Genomic DNA, 17503 nt, shown 5'->3' with positions numbered 1-17503 from the left:
TAGGTTTCATCTCCAGTTCTGAATTATTGTTTTCTCAAAACTGTGAAAACTGTGAAAGATATAATGAAGGCAGTCAAATAAGATGCCGCTCCATATAGAAACATTAATACAAGCAATGAATATCTGAATACATAGCCACGACTATCAAACTGGCTTACAGGTTCAGCTAGCGTGAGCAACCACATACTGCCGAAATAGCAACCAGCTATCTAAGATATTAAGTGTTGTTTATTGATGTATATGACAAAGACCTTAAAGTATGTTTTTGAAAATAGGATACAAGGAAGCTCCTCAAGAGTAGAAAACATCAAAACAAGAGGCGATTGGCGTAAAAGGTGTATGGTACTTCAAATAGTGGCTGGTTACCCAATATCTGGTCACTTCCCTAATGTAACGTTGGTCTTGATTCGTCAAGCTCACAAATGAATATCTTGAGTGAAAATAGGCGAATTAATATCTGTTGCAAGGTGCAATAAGACAATTATTCACTTCTGAAAGCCGCCAAACTGATAGTTTTGTGTGTTAAGACTTGAAAATATGTCATCTCCAGCTGTTGCTGCTGACGGGAAACCAGATTTGCCATGTCCGATTCCTTGACCCATTGCTCTGCTAGTGTAGAAAGTAGTAGGCCCTTTTTCTCTCTCATCTGATCCATCAGTCAATCCTCCTACGATGCCAACATCTGCAAGGTTGACCTTTTTGGCTGCAAGTTAGGGGGGAAAGGAGTAAGTTCAAAAGGTATATCCCATCAGGTAACCAGAAAAGTTAAGTCGACCAAGACAAAAAGCTTCAGTATACCACTTATTAGTGTTTTTTGTCATTCAAGTTGTTACATCTTTTCAACATGTCCACAAGACACAAGTATGGTCAAACCATCAAATATTGGGAGCAATCGGCACAATTCATGTAGTCGATAAGGGTCTGTGCTCAGTAGTGACCCTACGACCATCTTTGGGCAACAAGTGAGCTGGGGAAAACACAAGAAAGGGACTGCTCCATATTGCTATTAAGCTGTCCTTGTAATTGACATTGGTGAGTATCCAATCAATGAATCGAAAAAAGAAAGGAACTAAAAAAGAAAGAGTTCGCTAATCTGAGTACGCCCACCAGGTCTCTGAAAATTGCACCAAGGTCATCTAAAGATCAAATAGGACAACCAGGAGGCAGTCTTTTTCTAAATGTAGTTTTCAGAACACCTCAAAAATCGACCCTTGATGAAAAAGCAGTACATGACTACATGCCACTAAATACGAATAGCAACATGATTTTCAAAATTAAACAAAAATGTAAGTGATGATATCCAGCACTCAACTTACGTGCAGTTATATTCAGATCAATCAGCCCACGACTCAGTGAATCAGCCCATATTCCAGACCTGACTTGAAATGTATCCTTCTTTGGCGGTGTTTTAGCTTCAACAGACGATTTGCTTAATTTGTCATGAGCATCATGACTCCCACCATTGCTAGCATTTTCATCGGGCATTGATACAGGTTGAGAAACAAATGCACCAAAAGGATCAGAGTTATCAAAAGTATTTAGTGGAACTGAAGCAAATGGATCAACAGTGTTAATGTTCATCTGGTCTAGTTTTGAAGATCTGTTATCAGATTGTACAACAGGATCCGCTGCAGCGAAAAAATCTATTGTTGAAGCTGCAGCTGAAGGGGCAGGCTGGGAGGCAAACAGATCCACACCCTTCTGCAGAAAAAACAAATGGTTACTTTGTAACAAACTAAGCAATATTAAGAGCAAGATTTTAACAGGGTGATGGAGGGATTCATACTGGAGTTTGGGAAGTTACACCCGTAATCTGTGATTTTGAAAATCCGTTATTAGACTGTACAACAGGATCTGGTGCAGCGAAAAAATCTATTGTTGAAGCTGCAGCTGAAGGGGCAGGCTGGGAGGCAAACAGATTCACACCCTTCTGCAGAAAAGACAAATGGCTACTTTGTAACGAACCAACCAATATTAAGAGCAAGAGTTTAAACAGGGTGATGGAGGGATTCATACTGGAGTTTGGGAAGCTACACCCGAAATCTGTGGTTTTGCTGATACAAAAGTGGCATCAGCAAATAAATCAACCTCTGATGGATCAGTGTTCACAGTAGACGTAGCAGCTGGAGCAGGTGTCGGTGCATCCAAGAGGTCACCGATCAAATTTTGCCCAAATAGATCTACTTGGTTAGAATTTCCTGTAGAAGGCTCTGTTTGACAGCCAAAATAAGTTAAAGTAAATTTCGAAACGAGAAATAGCAAATCAAGCAGTAAGTTGCAGTCTACATGAGATTAGGACCTCAATGGTTTCATTTCCAACACGCATATGTGCTCTCATTTCAGTTGTGTTATTACCCCTCTCCCATCCCGCACCAAAAGATTTATGACAACTTTTTTAACTTTGCCACATCTAAAAGGTCTGGTGCACTTCTACACAATAATTTCATTTAAAGATAGATGTCTTCTCTATCAAATAGATGTCTTAAAGATTGAGTAATAATTTGTTTTTGTTTTTTTTCATAAGGTAAGATATTTTATTAATGATGTATTAAGAATGTACTTCAGAAGTACATGGAGAGGAAATCAAGTCCACGTCAATAATTTGTTGTTTTTTACCATTGCTAATGTTAATATGCCCTAGTTCCTTAATGATTGTCTCCAACACAATAGGACAGCCAGATAATAAAACTTTGTTTGACCTCTAGCATTTTTTGGGTCAACCAGGACACCAATAAATTTTTACCAGGCTCAAAAAGAACATAGGTTTTGATGTAACACACAACTTATGCTGCTACCTTTAATAGAGTTCTCTAATTTGTTGAATACCCACCCGTGCACATGCAAAAAAGTTATAGAAGTTCTTTTGCCCAAACCATCAAAGCTGTAAAGTTACAGAACCTTTGTAAACAAAACATGTTATAGGGAACTGTGCATAACGAGGGCCTCCTATAAAACACAAAATAGAAGACCAGATACTTACTAGCACTCGAAGTCCCCCGAGGATCAAAATCGTCAAAATCTTCCTCGTAATTGCTTGATGGTACAGTTGATCTCTGTGAAGAAGACTTTTTAGGCTCACCTATCTTCGTCATCATCTTTGATCCACTAGCGGAAACAGTATCCTGAACTTTGCTGCAGATGTCATTAATGTTAACCGAAAAGAGACATGAATTAAAACATGGAAGAAAACTACCATTCCCAGAGAAACAGCTTATTTGAACTAAAGTCAATGCCAGTGCAAAATTTAATCTATGATTTAAATAAAGAGGGAAGCTAAAGTTCAAACAAACTCTATATAGCAGCTTAAAGTATGATGACAGGCCAAAAACAATTTGAGAGCCAAAAGCAAGAATGGCGTAGACCATGGAGCAACCTATTGAAAAAACATGAATGGTTATGCATCACCAGTTTGTGTTAGCAACAACATGAACATCTGGGAAGATAATAACTAGACCCTTAGTCTCATGAACCAACGGCAATTTAATTTTTGCCATGTTTGCTGCTAATATATGTTCCATTCTTCTGCAATAAGCTTTGAAAGAGTATGCACTTGAATGGTTCTGCAGCACCAGATAACAGGTTCAGCAGCTATGTGAAAGTATGAACTACCCTAGGCCACAAACCCCAAACATGAGTCTTTTTCATGCAAAACCCCCAAGATTAAACAGCTAAATGGGATAAAAGCAGTGCAGAATAAAAGGTAGTTAGCTATACTTACCTAAGAAAAATAAATAAATAAATAAATAAATAGATAAAGAAGCAGGGTGCACAGACCTGCCATAACGAGAAGATCCCTTCTTTGACTTATAAGTACTTTGATCAATCTTTTCTTCATCATATCGATCCTTTTCACTGTAACTATCCTTAAATGAATCGCCATCGCTTTTATTTCCAAAACCTCCATATCGCTCATTACTCCGAAAGCTGCCGCCGCTGCTACTGAAAGAGGCAGAGCTTGACTTATATGACACTCCAGAAGATGATACTCCAACGTACCTAAAAGGTGACATCTAATATCATCAGCGTGCAATTATGCAACTAAAGTTTCTAGGAACTCTTGAGTAATCAAAAGTAAAGTCAGACCTTAAATCAGATACTTACTTGTCACGGTTTGCAGCAGCTTTATTCCTAACCTCTTGTATCTTCTCTTTGTTATTTAATAGTGCCACAATATTTTCCGCCTTTTTCCTCACATTAATGCCCAGATCCTTCCCACTTGGCTCAACATACTCGAAACTCGTGAGAGACTTGAGTAGAATAATTGAAACAATAAATATATAAGACATAAAGGGAGAAGGTAAAGGACCATACTTGGTTCGGTCAGACTAGGAAAAAACTGTATGTTTTGGTACTGGCAAAAGAAAATAAGAAATATGATGAAATAACATGAGAATACGTACAGAGATCTGATATGTATGTTCTATGATGTCATCAACTGCGCGTTCAGATCCGTGTGCCACCAAGTACTCTATAACAGCCAACGACTGGTACAAACATTAATCCATAACTATTTAAATAAGAGATTATTTGAAAAGTTATAGAATAGAAACTCAAAAGAGACAACAAAGTTGACGATCGGAAGCTTAAGTCTTTGCTCTCCTTTTGTCTTACTATATTTTATTAGTACTAAAGTTTTTAACTCGCTTAGCTACGCAAGTTGATGCCATTAGAAAAATATTTCCTACCTTATAAACAAAACGCCAGTTCTTTCCGGTTTCAGTTAATCTTGTCCAGAGCACATTCATGACCATCTGACACTCGGAGCTGCAAAATACCTCAATAGATCAGCCAGCTGATGAAAAGACAAACAAAGAATTATTCAACTAAATCCGGAAAATATAATGGCTAAGCCGTACAATTTTTTTGTAGCCTGTGCTATCTCAGCCAGAGCAGTACCATGAGGGCCCCAAGGCTCATCATCCGTAGCATCCAATACCTAGTTCCATGTTGAAATATATCACATCATCATTCAAACTGATAGAAGTAAAAGAATAAAAGATAGTCCTAATATCCAATCTACTTTCTATGCACCTCTTTCTATATAATATGCCTAACCTTCAAAAAAGAATAACCACCAGCCTATGCCTAAACAAATAAAAATCCTGAGCTATGTAAAGTTAAAACGTATGCCAAAGTGCATAGCCATGTATGACATCTGAAAAACCATTATATACCTTCACGTGTCTCAATTTTTCATGAATGATGCTTTCATAAAGACATTAGCTTACTAGACTTCATTTAACCGGCCCAGGTCCCAACATGTGATCAATTACTCCCTCCGTCCCAATTTATGTGAGGTTGTTTGCCTTGGCGTAAAGTTCAAGAAATAAAGAAATACTTATGAAACTTGTCGTCTAAAAGCCATAGACATTTCGGTGGCTATAAATCATCTCATTAGTAAAATCGGAAGTCCAAAATCAAATTGTTTCTAAATATAGAAAGGTTTCACTCTTTTGAGGACAAACTAAAGAGTATCACATAAATTGGGACACATTGAGTATCTAGGTGGAGCAGAAGGAATTCTGAGCAGCAATTAGGACATGGATTAGAGAATGGAAAATTTTGCCAAATAAAATGATTATTTTATAGATTCATTCCCATGGTTCATTCCCATAGAGTTCTCTACATGTTCTTAGATTCGTTCCATGGTTCAATACAATATGGTTCGCTAATTTTCTACTCAACAACTAGGAAACGAAATGCAACACAATTTTACCTCAGAAAATCCAGAGCACTCAATACAATTAGAATTTAATAATCACTCAAATGTCCTTAACTTGAACCAGGTAGTTCTTTAACTTAATTAATCAGACATTAATCTACAACATCAAGAAACATGTACTGAATAATCACAATTGAAAAAAAAAAAAAAAAAACTGAATGTATTTAATTTTCCTTTTAATTATTTTACCTTTTGCTCTATTTCAGGGATCTTTAACACTTTCAAATTCACCTCCCTCTTTCTGCAAAAATGTCAGTAAAAATTTAACCCATAAAACAAATTAAAGTAAAACTAATCTTATTTCAAAAAATTAACTAAAAAGAGAATGCAAATCTAATTACAAAGAAAAACTTACATTTCGCGGACCGTTTGATCGAAGACCTTCATGAAATCCATGGTTGGATCTGCCTAACTGAAAAATGGATCTGAAATTGTAATAAAGATGAGATCTCTCCCAAAAGTGTAAAGCTGTGCTGATGAGATCTCTCCTAAAAGTGTTAGCTTTGCAAAAGAAATAGCTATTTCACATACAGCTCTGTTTTTCTTTTCTCTTTTGTTTTTTTTTTAATAAGATAACGGAGAAGAAGAAAAGGACAATACTATGATTAGAGTTATATTCATTTTGGTTTACTAAATTATGTAGGGATAGAAATACATGAATTAGTAAGTGGGAGGTTATAATGAAGTGATTATTTTTATGGCATGTATGATTCATTGTATTAAAAAATAGATATACAATACAGTATAATACTATAATAATTAAAATCTATGTTTGATTTAAGACTGTATAAAAATTTGTTTTTAGTTATGCCTAATCCCTTGTATTTGTTTAGTTGGTTCGATGTTGCCTAAGGAAACAAACTTTACATGGGTATGATTTTAGTGAAATATGATGTTTCGCACTTCGCAATTAGTTCAACGGCATTGCTCTATTACCTCAAATGCAGTTTTGTCTTCTCAATATTTATTCAGGTATTTGTTATGAAAATATAGTTTTGTCTTCTCAATATTTATTCAGGTATTTGTTATGAAAATATTATATTGTGGATGTCCATTCATTACTCAGTTATAGATAATCTTCCTGAAGAATATTATCCATTTAGTACTCTATTAAAGTTTATCTACAAGCAGCTGATGCACGTAGTTTGCAAGCAACTCAATGAAATGATTTGCAGCAGTTTCTTATTAAACAGGCAGGTTGCAAGCAGCTCATGCAGACAGCTTACAAGCAGCTGATGCAAACAAATCAATGAAATGATTTGTAGCAGCTTCTTATTAAATAAGCAGGTTGCAAGCAGCTCATGCAGACAGCTTACAAGCAGTTAAAGAAAAGCCTTGCAGCTGGTTCCTGAAAAGTCTCGCAACTGCTTCCTTTCTTCTATAAATAGAGGAGTTTTCAGTTCATTATGAATATAACTCTGAAAGTTGAATAAAATATCAATCTCCCTCTATATTTGTCTTTAGCTTATTTCTTTTATAGTCTTTATTTTATAACACGTTATCAACACGAGACTCCGCTATTTTGAGCACTTACATCCAATTTAATTTCTATTTCAGTGTTCATCTCCGATGTAAGGCGACACTCTTATGTCCGTGGTCAGATCTTGTTCATTCCGAGCATCAAAAGGCAGATTATATCCTTGAGGTGGTGAGTTTTTCTTCTTGGCAGTAGTGATATAGATATCACTTACATATGGAGTGGCCAAATTTGCGTAATTTAATTTGAGCATTTTGCTTATATTTTAATATCTTTATCATCGATTGCTTGGTTATATGTTACGTATACAGTACCTATTTTGGTATTTGTTTTCATCCTTATTATCTTAATAAATGATTACAACGTGAATAACATTGTTAGATCCACTTAAACTCCAACAGAATTCGTAAGAAATATACAACCACCATAAGTGGTTATATTTCGTATATCTCATTGTGGCTAAATTTTGTTAACCACCAGAAGTGGTATATGCCTATGACCACCAGAAGTGATAATTTAGGCTTTCTAGGGTTACAATTAAAGATAAGCTAGAGAAATATTCTCTATATTACATGTACGCCTTGATTTGCTCCTGAAGTAGTAAATATTTTAAAAGAGGTTGAAGCATCACAATTTGATGTGATTAATGCGCGTTCAGATAATTATGTTCGATTTTCTGAAGGATGAAAATTTTTAATAAATATTAATCTATTCCCTGAAGTGAATGTGATAATATTAATAAAGTCATAAATATGAACGCGCTCTTGTTGTAAATATATTACAATTCACCTCTAGAAGATTTATATGATTGAGAGAATATATACTCAATATTTCGTATTTTAAATTTGCTCATGAAGAAGTAACGCAATTGAAATTTCCTCATGAAGTAGGAAAATATTATGAAGAGGTGTATTCTTGTGCTTAAACAATTATTTTATATTGTTTATTTGAATATGATTTTCTCTCATGATACCAGAAGTGTCTGAAAAATATTTAATAGTACAAAATGTATCAACAACTCCTGAAGAGCTAACTGTTTGTCTAGAAGACATATGACACCAGTAGTGTCTGATAAATATTAGATTGTGGATAATAAATGAAGGCTCTCGAAGAGCTTATATACAAATATATAATTCATATTATATGATTATGGTCAAAACATATGTTGTAGTAAACCTGAAGTTTACTAATACAAATTGCTATCATATTGAGACTACAAATGACTGAAAGATTGAAAATCTTCATGTTTCCACAATCATAGGGGGTAAAATAATATGTATGTGAGAAGTGACCCGCCTTATTCTTCAATTTGTACTATATCATGTATCACAGTAAACCAGAAGTTTACTAATACAAAAACAGTCATAGTAAATCATAAGTTTTACTAAGACAAAAGTAGCTACTGCAAACCAGAAATTTACTGATGCAAAAATAGCCACAGTAAATCAGAAGTTTACTGATGCAAAAGTTTGTGCCATAGTAAACCAAAAGCTTACTAAGAGATAGCATATACCATGATAAACTTGAAGTTTTTATTTGCCATTTTTAAATGAGCTATTTGAGAATTCAGATAAGCATATACTGAAGAACTAGAAGATTCTTCAAGAATTCTCCTGTGTTGCTTGTTCTCATAATAGCTTGATTATACCAGCTAAAGTTGGGACTAAATTTCCCGAATTCTAGAATATATAAAAGGTGAATATGGGCTCATTCACCCATCATGTGAACCACTTATAGATGCATATATAAGATGGTTACATATATGTTTATTGTCAACTTGCAGTTTGGCATTTGAAATTATCTTTCTCAATTAAGAGCATAATTTTTAGATTATGAAATCAAGATAGTTCATCTTGATGATGCTGGTTTATATCCAAACTAGTTTAGCATTGAATACCTCATATTAATGGCTAAACTATTACTTAAGAGAACAAAGTCTCATGTGTTGGTCTAAGATTTTTTAAATTACATACAGCAGTACTTGTATGCATCAGACAAACAAAATATGATAAGTCCTCCCCTCACAATTGGTTTAGGATCAAAAATCAAATATCTTTATTATCTAATAACTTTTGATGTATGGTATATGATTAATTTTTCTACCACAATGCACAAAGATATGTTTCCCAAAGAAGATTAGGGATATGAGTTAGTTTTTCTAATATTTGGGGGATGGAATAAAACAGCTGAAAAATATGCTATATGAATCGAATTATCATTAATATGATCTTCGCTTAGAAGATAATTCAAGTCAAATGCCAGAACCATTTGCTAATCCAAAATTAAATATCATATTTCAGCTGCAAATGCTCCTATTAAAATTAAAGTCCCGAAGGATAAAGTTTACCGTACGCATGAAGCGTAGTAAACCGATCGGTTCCAAAGGTAACAATCCTTGAAAAGGATAGGAGCAAATGATTAAAATGATCATAATAAGGAGGAAATAAGCTCTGGAAGAGCCCACAACATAACATTGCATGAAACTCTAGAAGAAGTTCAGGTACCTGAAAATAAATAAAGTGATAAGATCTCAACAAGTTATATCGTTTGCGAACCGATACAAAATGATCGTCGACGATAGATTTGATATAAAATAGTGCACAATATTGTGAGGATCAGACCTGTAGTCCAGACACTTGAAGATGTCATGCCATCTAGATGCAAGTCATAACCTATATGTCATGCCATTCAGATTCCTGAAGGATTTAAAATGCTTGAACCATATAATTCAAAGTCTCAAGAAATGTACTCAATCATATTACAAAAATCTTTGTATGATTTAAAATAATTAGGGCCCATGTGGTATAATCGCCTCACTGAATTGATGAATGAAGGTTATATAAATGATGGCATTTGTCCATGCATTTTTACAAAGAAAACAACATTAGAGTTTGTTATACGTGTTGTTTATGTTAATGACATAAATCTCATAGGAACTCCAGAAGAGCTCCAAAGGAAAAAACTTTGTTTTAGTCTACAAATTGAATATTTAGCAGACGGTATCTTTATCCATCAATCTGTCTATACAGAAAATATCTTAAAATACTTTTACATGGACAAAGCGCACCCATTAAGTACACCAATGGTTGTTCGATCACTTGAAGTGAATAAGGACCCGTTCCGACATCCAGAAGAAGATGAGGAACTCCTTGGTCCTAAAATACCCTATCTCAGTACAATTGGTGCACTTATGTATCTTGCTAATACTACAAGGCCTGACATAGCATTTTCTATTAATTTACTTGCAAGATATAGCTCTTCTCCTACACGGAGACATTGGAATGATATTTAAAGGGAACATTTGATATGGGTTTGTTTTATACTAACAAAGGTAGTGCAGATCTTGTTGGTTATGCAGATGCATGTTATTTATCTGATCCCCATAAAACTCGATCTCAAACCGGGTACATGTTTACATGTGGAGTTACTGTCATATCATGGCGCTCCACAAAGCAATCAATTGTTGCTACTTCTTCAAATCATGCTGAGATGATAGCTATTCATGAAGCAAGCAGGGAATGCGTATGGTTGGGATAAGTGATTCATTTTATTCAAGAAAAATGTGGTTTGGAATGTGATAAAAGATCCACAATTTTATGCGAAGACAATGCTGCATGCATAGCCCAATTAAATGGAGGATTTATAAAAGGAGATAGAACGAAGCATATTTCACCAAAATTATTCTACACACATAATCTTCAGAAAAATGGTGACATTGATGTGCAACAAATCCGTTCAAGTGACAATCCGGCAGATTTGTTCACTAAGTCTTTGCCAACTTCAACTTTTGAGAAGATGGTATACAAGATTGGAATGCAGAGATTCAAATATTTGAAATAAGGTTTTCATCAGGGGGAGTGAAATACGCATTGTACTCTTTTTTCCTTACTAAGTTTGTTTTTCCATGGGGGTTTTCTTGTAAGGTTTTTAATGAGGCGGCTAAAAATGCGTATTACTACATATGTGTACTCTTTTTTCTTCACTAGATTTTTTCCTACTGGGTTTTTCCTAGTAAGGTTTTAACGAGGCACATTATCTTTTAATAAACATCCAAGGGGGAGTGATATGAAAATATTATACTGTGGATGTCCATTCATTACTCCGCTATAGATAATCTTCCTGAAGAAGATTATCCATTTAGTACTCTGTTGAAATTTATCTACAAGCAGCTGATGCAGGCAGGTTGCAAGCAACTCAATGAAATGATTTGCAGCAGCTTCTTATTAAACAGGCAGGTTGTAAGCAGCTCATGCAGACAACTTACAAGCAGCTGATGCAGGCAGGTTGCAAGCAACTCAATGAAATGATTTGCAGCAACTTCTTATTAAACAAGCAGGTTGCAAGCAGCTCATGCAGACAACTTACAAGCAGCTAAGGAAATGCCTTGCAGCTGCTTCCTGAAAAGCCTCGCAGCTGTTTCCTTTCTTCTATAAATAGAGAAGTTTTCAGTTCATTATGAATATAACTCTGAAAGTTGAATAAAATATCAATCTCTCTCTATACTTATCTTCAACTTATTTCTTTTATAGTCTTTATTTTATAACAGTATTGTTAATTTTGGCATTGTTATACCATGTGATTTGATATGAAATAATATTGAAATTGGTGTATAAGTTATATCTAGATTAGTTATACATTAAAACTTCAAACCAAATATTAGATAAAAATAATGCAGATTCTTATATCATGATTATTTGTCTTATGCGGCAAACCAAACGGGGCGTTAGTGCATGTTCTCTTTTACAATCTACATCATATTCTACTCTTTCTTTTTAAAATGTACACTTTAATCTCTTTATCTTCTTACAAAATATTAAAAGTTTCTTTAATTCCACGAAGATAAAATAGAGATAAAAAATAAGAATAATTATATTTTTTGGCCGCCCTAAAACTTATTAATATTTGGAAAAATATAGTTTTATATATTAAGTATACAAAAATATACCTATAATATACTAATTATATACATAATCAATATATATATTTTATATATTTGGCTAGCGTCCGTAATTAATTTCAGCCGATGGGCTAAAAAAAAACTATAAATAGAATTGAAAAAGTGCTCAGAGACGGAATGTAACTCATAAATGACTGAAAATACTTATGGGGTTGAATTTGGAGCTTTCCATTTTTAGGATAGTATAAATAGTATTAATACTAGCCACATTAATCTCTAGTATGTATCAGTAGATCTTGACAATTACACAATCAAGCAAGTAGCAACATAAATGTTATTTCTGTATTTAGAACCATTAAATAAGCCTTTTGCAGACCGATTGCTTAAAAATATATGCATAGAAGTGGTTATAATAATTTAAAGTAATCCACTGTGAGATAAGTGGTTAATAAATTTACATTAGTTCATTGTAAGACTAACTTATAATTCAAAGAAAAGGCAAAAAAATCAGGAAATTACTCTTTTTAAGACAATATATGCTTAAAATATAACTATCCCCTCCCCGTCTCCCCCAAGCACTAGGATTTATGATGCGGAATTAATGCAAGCGGCAAAATCGAGTTTTTCATGTAATACAGTTGATTAACTCTAAAGAACTACTATTGACGCAACTCAATGAAGACAAAATAATTACCATTAATAAATCTCTCTGTGTCCCTAATCACAAAATATTGTGGAAAAAAATACTAAAAATAAATAAGAACTTACATAATTATTAACGTAATACTTGAATACAACATATCTCATAATATTGCACAAAGTAACACTCACTGTCCTTGAGGACATATAAGACTCTCCATGAAAGTTCATGTTCCTTCAGAAATATAAGTTGATTCATCAACCATCAGATTCCTCAATTGATCCTCTTTCATATTATAGATAATCAGCTTCTCTTATCAAATCACTTGCAATGATCTATATTCTAGGGCATGCGACGATTCTTTCACAACATGGGATGTTAATTTATTTACTAAATATCATTTGTCTCTACCCAAGATTCCAACATCACAATTTTATTTTTATTTAAATTTCGGAGTAATTGACCTTTTAAATGCAGTATTTCATCAGTACTTTTTCAAGGCTTTGGCTTGCCAATCTGAATATCATATTTTCATATGTGAAAAGAAGTATAAATATCTTTATATACCAAGAGTGTGCAATCATACTTGGTATCTGGTGCTTTAAATGTAATTTTGGTCCATGACTCCTTAGTTGGATAGTCTCTCATCATCCAAACGTCCCTCATATTGAATACAGAAAGACAATTTCTAAGAGCAATAAGTTTTCACAAAATAAAACCATGAGTAATAAGTACCGGCACATGTGAGAATATCTTATTGCTTAAATCAAAAGCAACAGTTATAAGTGATGAACCATTAGGAGCTTTGCGAGTAGCCTATTGCAAAGCCCAATTTACCAAAACCCAACCACCAACACGATAACATGAATATGAAGAGGCACCCACACAGTAGTCTGACCTGAGTACCGACCGTTAGCCCAGTCATGTATAACGCATGCTAGGCATGCACTATATGTAACATTGTTATGTTTTTTTTTTTTGCACAATATTTTAGTTTATTTTAGTGTTTTACACGTTAATTTGGTTTCAGACTCTTATTTATATTGATAATTTATATTTCAAGTTAATAAGGTATAAGACATGTATTTCAATATACTACCTCGATTTTGTTACCAAGAAACTTATTGATATACTTGAAGAGTTGAATAGTTTAATTTAAAGTCCTACAAATATTAGACAAAGTTCAATTGTTTTTTTTTTTGTATTATTAAAAACTTAAAAATATGAAAAAGAGATTTACTGCATTCCCAATGCCACCATATGAAAAAAAATGAAACTCTTTTATTAATAAATAAAATAAACAATGAACACAACAAAATAATGAAGTTATTTCCTTTATGTACTGCGGAGAATGAGATAGTTGCCAATGGTCTACTCAAATATATATATGATGATTTTGCATTGCCAAGGAATATAAAGAAATTGCATATGAGAGGAAAGAGTGCATCATTTTCAGAATAGCACTAGCTGGCTCCATTTGCCAAATAAAACAAGAAAATATGTTTACATACGTAAATACATCACAAGCACACGTGAATTCATTATTAACAGGAGTTGTAGTCACCGCTCTAATACTTAACCTTTGCCATTTCAAAAATACAACACGAGAAACTATATCTCTAAGCAAGTATATTAACATATAATGACTAAATGACAAATTAAAATTACATATTTAGATGAAATTTAAGAAAGCAAATAAATATTTATCCACATTGTTGTTTAAAAAGTAAAATAAGCATTTTTAAAAAATGTATATACTTTTCAAATTCGTAAATAGGAAATGACTGTAAATTACTTAATACTATATATCAATTACTTGTGATTAATTTTTTACATTTTGAACACTTAAGCTATTTGTATTTTTAATTAATTATAATTTTCAATATATACGAACTTATTTTTAGTAAAATTTTCTTTTTTTGATTGTTTCGCTTCAAACTTGTCACGACCCAAACTAACCCCTGTTGTGATGGCGTCTATCGTGGAACTAGGCAAGCCGACTCATTTCCAAAACAAACCGATATTTTCATTTCAAAGATAAGTTTCAATGCTATTCAACATAAAAAATTTCGTAAAGGAGTTCAAATCAAAACAAAAGTGCGGAAAAGAAAAATCCGACATCGGGGTGTCACTAGTCATGAGCATCTACTACCATTTGTCTGACAATATTAAGACTAACATAGTCTGGAAAATAGCTAAATACAACTAAAGGAAGATAAGAGGGAGAAGAGCAGGGGCTGCGGTCGCCAAGCAGCTACCTTGCTATCCCCGAGAAAATTTGCAACCAGAATAATCAATAACCGCTATCGTGTCCAGCTACACCTGGATCTGCACACAAGGTGCAGGGAGTAACGTGAGTACGCCAACTCAGCAAGTAACAATAATAAATAAAGACTGAGCGGTAGTGACGAGCAATAAAGCATATCAAGTTCATATCACAAAAAAAATTAGTAAAGTACAACATGCTTTAAAAATCAGTGTTTGAATCAAATCATCTCGTTTAAATCCGGTTCCAGTAAAAATCATTTAAAGATATTTTTCAACAGTTTTTCAAACAAAGGCTCAATGCAAAGGTGAGCAAAAATGATGAAATTATAAACAGCCCCTCGGGCAAACCTCACAGTCACTCGTGCCACTCGGGCATACCTCACAATCACTCTTACCACTCGGGCATGCCTCACCATCACTCTTGCCACTCGGGCATACCTCACAATCACTCATGCCTCACATTCACTCAGCACTCGGCACTCGCACTCAGTAGGTACCTGCGCTCACTGGGGGTTTGTACAGACTCCGGAGGGGCTCCTTCAGCCCAAACGCTATATCAAGCCAAATCATGGCATAAATCACTCAGGCCCTCGGCCTATATCAAACATGTTGCGGCGTACAGCCCGATCCCATAAATATCCTCACAAACCAGCCCCTCGGCCTCACTCAGTCATAAACCTCTCAAGCCACTCGGGCATTTTAGTAAAAAAAAAAAAAAATAGGGCATTCGGCCCAAAAGAACATTTATATGCATCAAAATAGAGTCATAAAACTAAGTTATGCAGTAAACAAGTATAACCATGACTGAGTAAAGATTTTCAATCGAAAACAGAGAGAAGGATAGTAATAAAGGCCCCTAAGGGTCCAAACAACAGTGGCACAAGGCCCAAACATGGCATTCAGCCCAATTTACAGAAACTCTTTCTAAAACATATAAGTATCATATAATTTCCACAAAATATGCAACTTTACAGTTGCTACGGGACGGACCAAGTCACAATCCCCAACAGTGCACGCCCACACGCCCGTCACCTAGCATGTGTGTCACCTCAAAATAGTAGAATGATACAAAAATCCGGGGTTTCATATCCTTAGGACTAGATTTACAATCGATACTTACCACAAATCGGTCAAATCTCTACCCTGCAATGCTTTTGCCTCTGGAATCGGCCTCCAAATGCTCCGAATCTATTCACAATCAGTACAATACCATCAATATGCGGTAATGGAATGAATTCCACAAGAAAAGTTATAAAATTAGAGCAAAACCCAAAATTGGCTCAAACTCGGCCCTCGGGCCCACGTATCAAAATCCGACAAAATTTGCAAAACTAGAAAGACCATTCACTCACGAGTCTAACCATACCAAATTCATAAAAATACGACATCGTTTGGTCCTTCAAATCTTTAAATTACTTCTCCAACAATCCCAAGCCCTAACCCCTCATTTTCACTAATTATATGATTAAACAACGGAAAATCACCATATATACGAGTATTAGGGCTCAAGTAACTTACCTCAATGAAAATTCCCTTGACTCCCTCTTCAAATCTCTCCCAAAAGCTCCAAAACCGAATAGAAATGGTGAAGAATGCACCAAAATTCGCGAAGTGTGCAATATGTACCTCCTGCCCAGGCTGATCGCACCTGCGACCTTTTACTCGCACCCGCATGACCGCACCTGTGCAAGTCACTTAAACGCCCAGGTTCCGCATCTGCGGCCAACCTGTCGCACCTATGCTTGCGCACCTGCGCGTGGCGCGCCGCATCTGCGAAGCCAACCTTCTTCCTTCCTTCCGCATCTGCTCCCCAGGTCTCGCACCTACGAGCTCGCAGATGCAATAGCCTTCTCGCACTTGCGCATCCTACCTGGCCCAGCATTGCCCGCGCCTACGAACCCCCATACGCACCAGCGGCCCCGCACCTGCGATTCTTTCTTCCGCAGGTGCGGAAATAGCAGAAGTAGCAGCTTCAGCTGCATCTTCCAACTTCGACAAATCTGTTAACCACCCGGAATCACCCCGAGGCCCTAGGGACCTCAACCAAAAATACCAACAAGTTATATATCAACATACAAACTTAGTCGAACCTTCGAATCACTCAAAACAACATTGAAACACCAAATTACCCTCGGATTCAAGCCTAAGGACTTCTAAATTTTCAAATTCGGCAACCGATGCCGAAACCAACCAAACCACGTCTGAATGACCTCAAATTTTGCATACACGTCACAAATGACACTATGAACCTACTCCAACTTTCGAAATTCCATTCCGTCCCCGATATCAAATTTTCCATTGCCGATCGAAATCGCCAAATTTTCAATTTCGCTAATTCAAGCCTAATTCTACTACGGACCTCTAAATCACATTCCGGACGCACTCTTTAGTCCAAAATCACCTAACAGAGCTAACAGAACCATCCGAATTCAAATCCGAGATTGTTTACACAAAAGTCAACATCTTGTTGACTTTTTCAATTTAAGGTTCTAATAAGAG

The 17503-nt window shown here is 35.1% G+C and overlaps 1 protein-coding gene across 1 annotated transcript; it reads right to left on the bottom strand.

The window, feature by feature from the left end:
* Positions 1–61: 61 nt before the first annotated feature.
* On the bottom strand, positions 62–6335 carry LOC107830669 (clathrin interactor EPSIN 1). Its single transcript, XM_016658297.2, has 12 exons — positions 6078–6335; positions 5912–5963; positions 4857–4936; positions 4686–4764; positions 4401–4484; positions 4102–4247; positions 3775–3996; positions 2981–3132; positions 2017–2210; positions 1787–1930; positions 1317–1701; positions 62–703 (listed from the first exon to the last, which is right to left on the bottom strand). The coding sequence occupies exons 1-12, from the start codon at positions 6116–6118 to the stop codon at positions 486–488; spliced, it is 1797 nt and encodes a 598-aa protein (XP_016513783.1). The 5' UTR covers positions 6119–6335; the 3' UTR covers positions 62–485.
* Positions 6336–17503: the final 11168 nt, after the last annotated feature.

The sequence above is a fragment of the Nicotiana tabacum genome, chromosome 23 (assembly GCF_000715075.1).
Source record: "Nicotiana tabacum cultivar K326 chromosome 23, ASM71507v2, whole genome shotgun sequence".
NCBI lineage: Eukaryota > Viridiplantae > Streptophyta > Magnoliopsida > Solanales > Solanaceae > Nicotiana > Nicotiana tabacum.
Note: the sequence above shows the minus strand (reverse complement) of the source record. Positions and strands in the feature narration are given on the sequence as shown.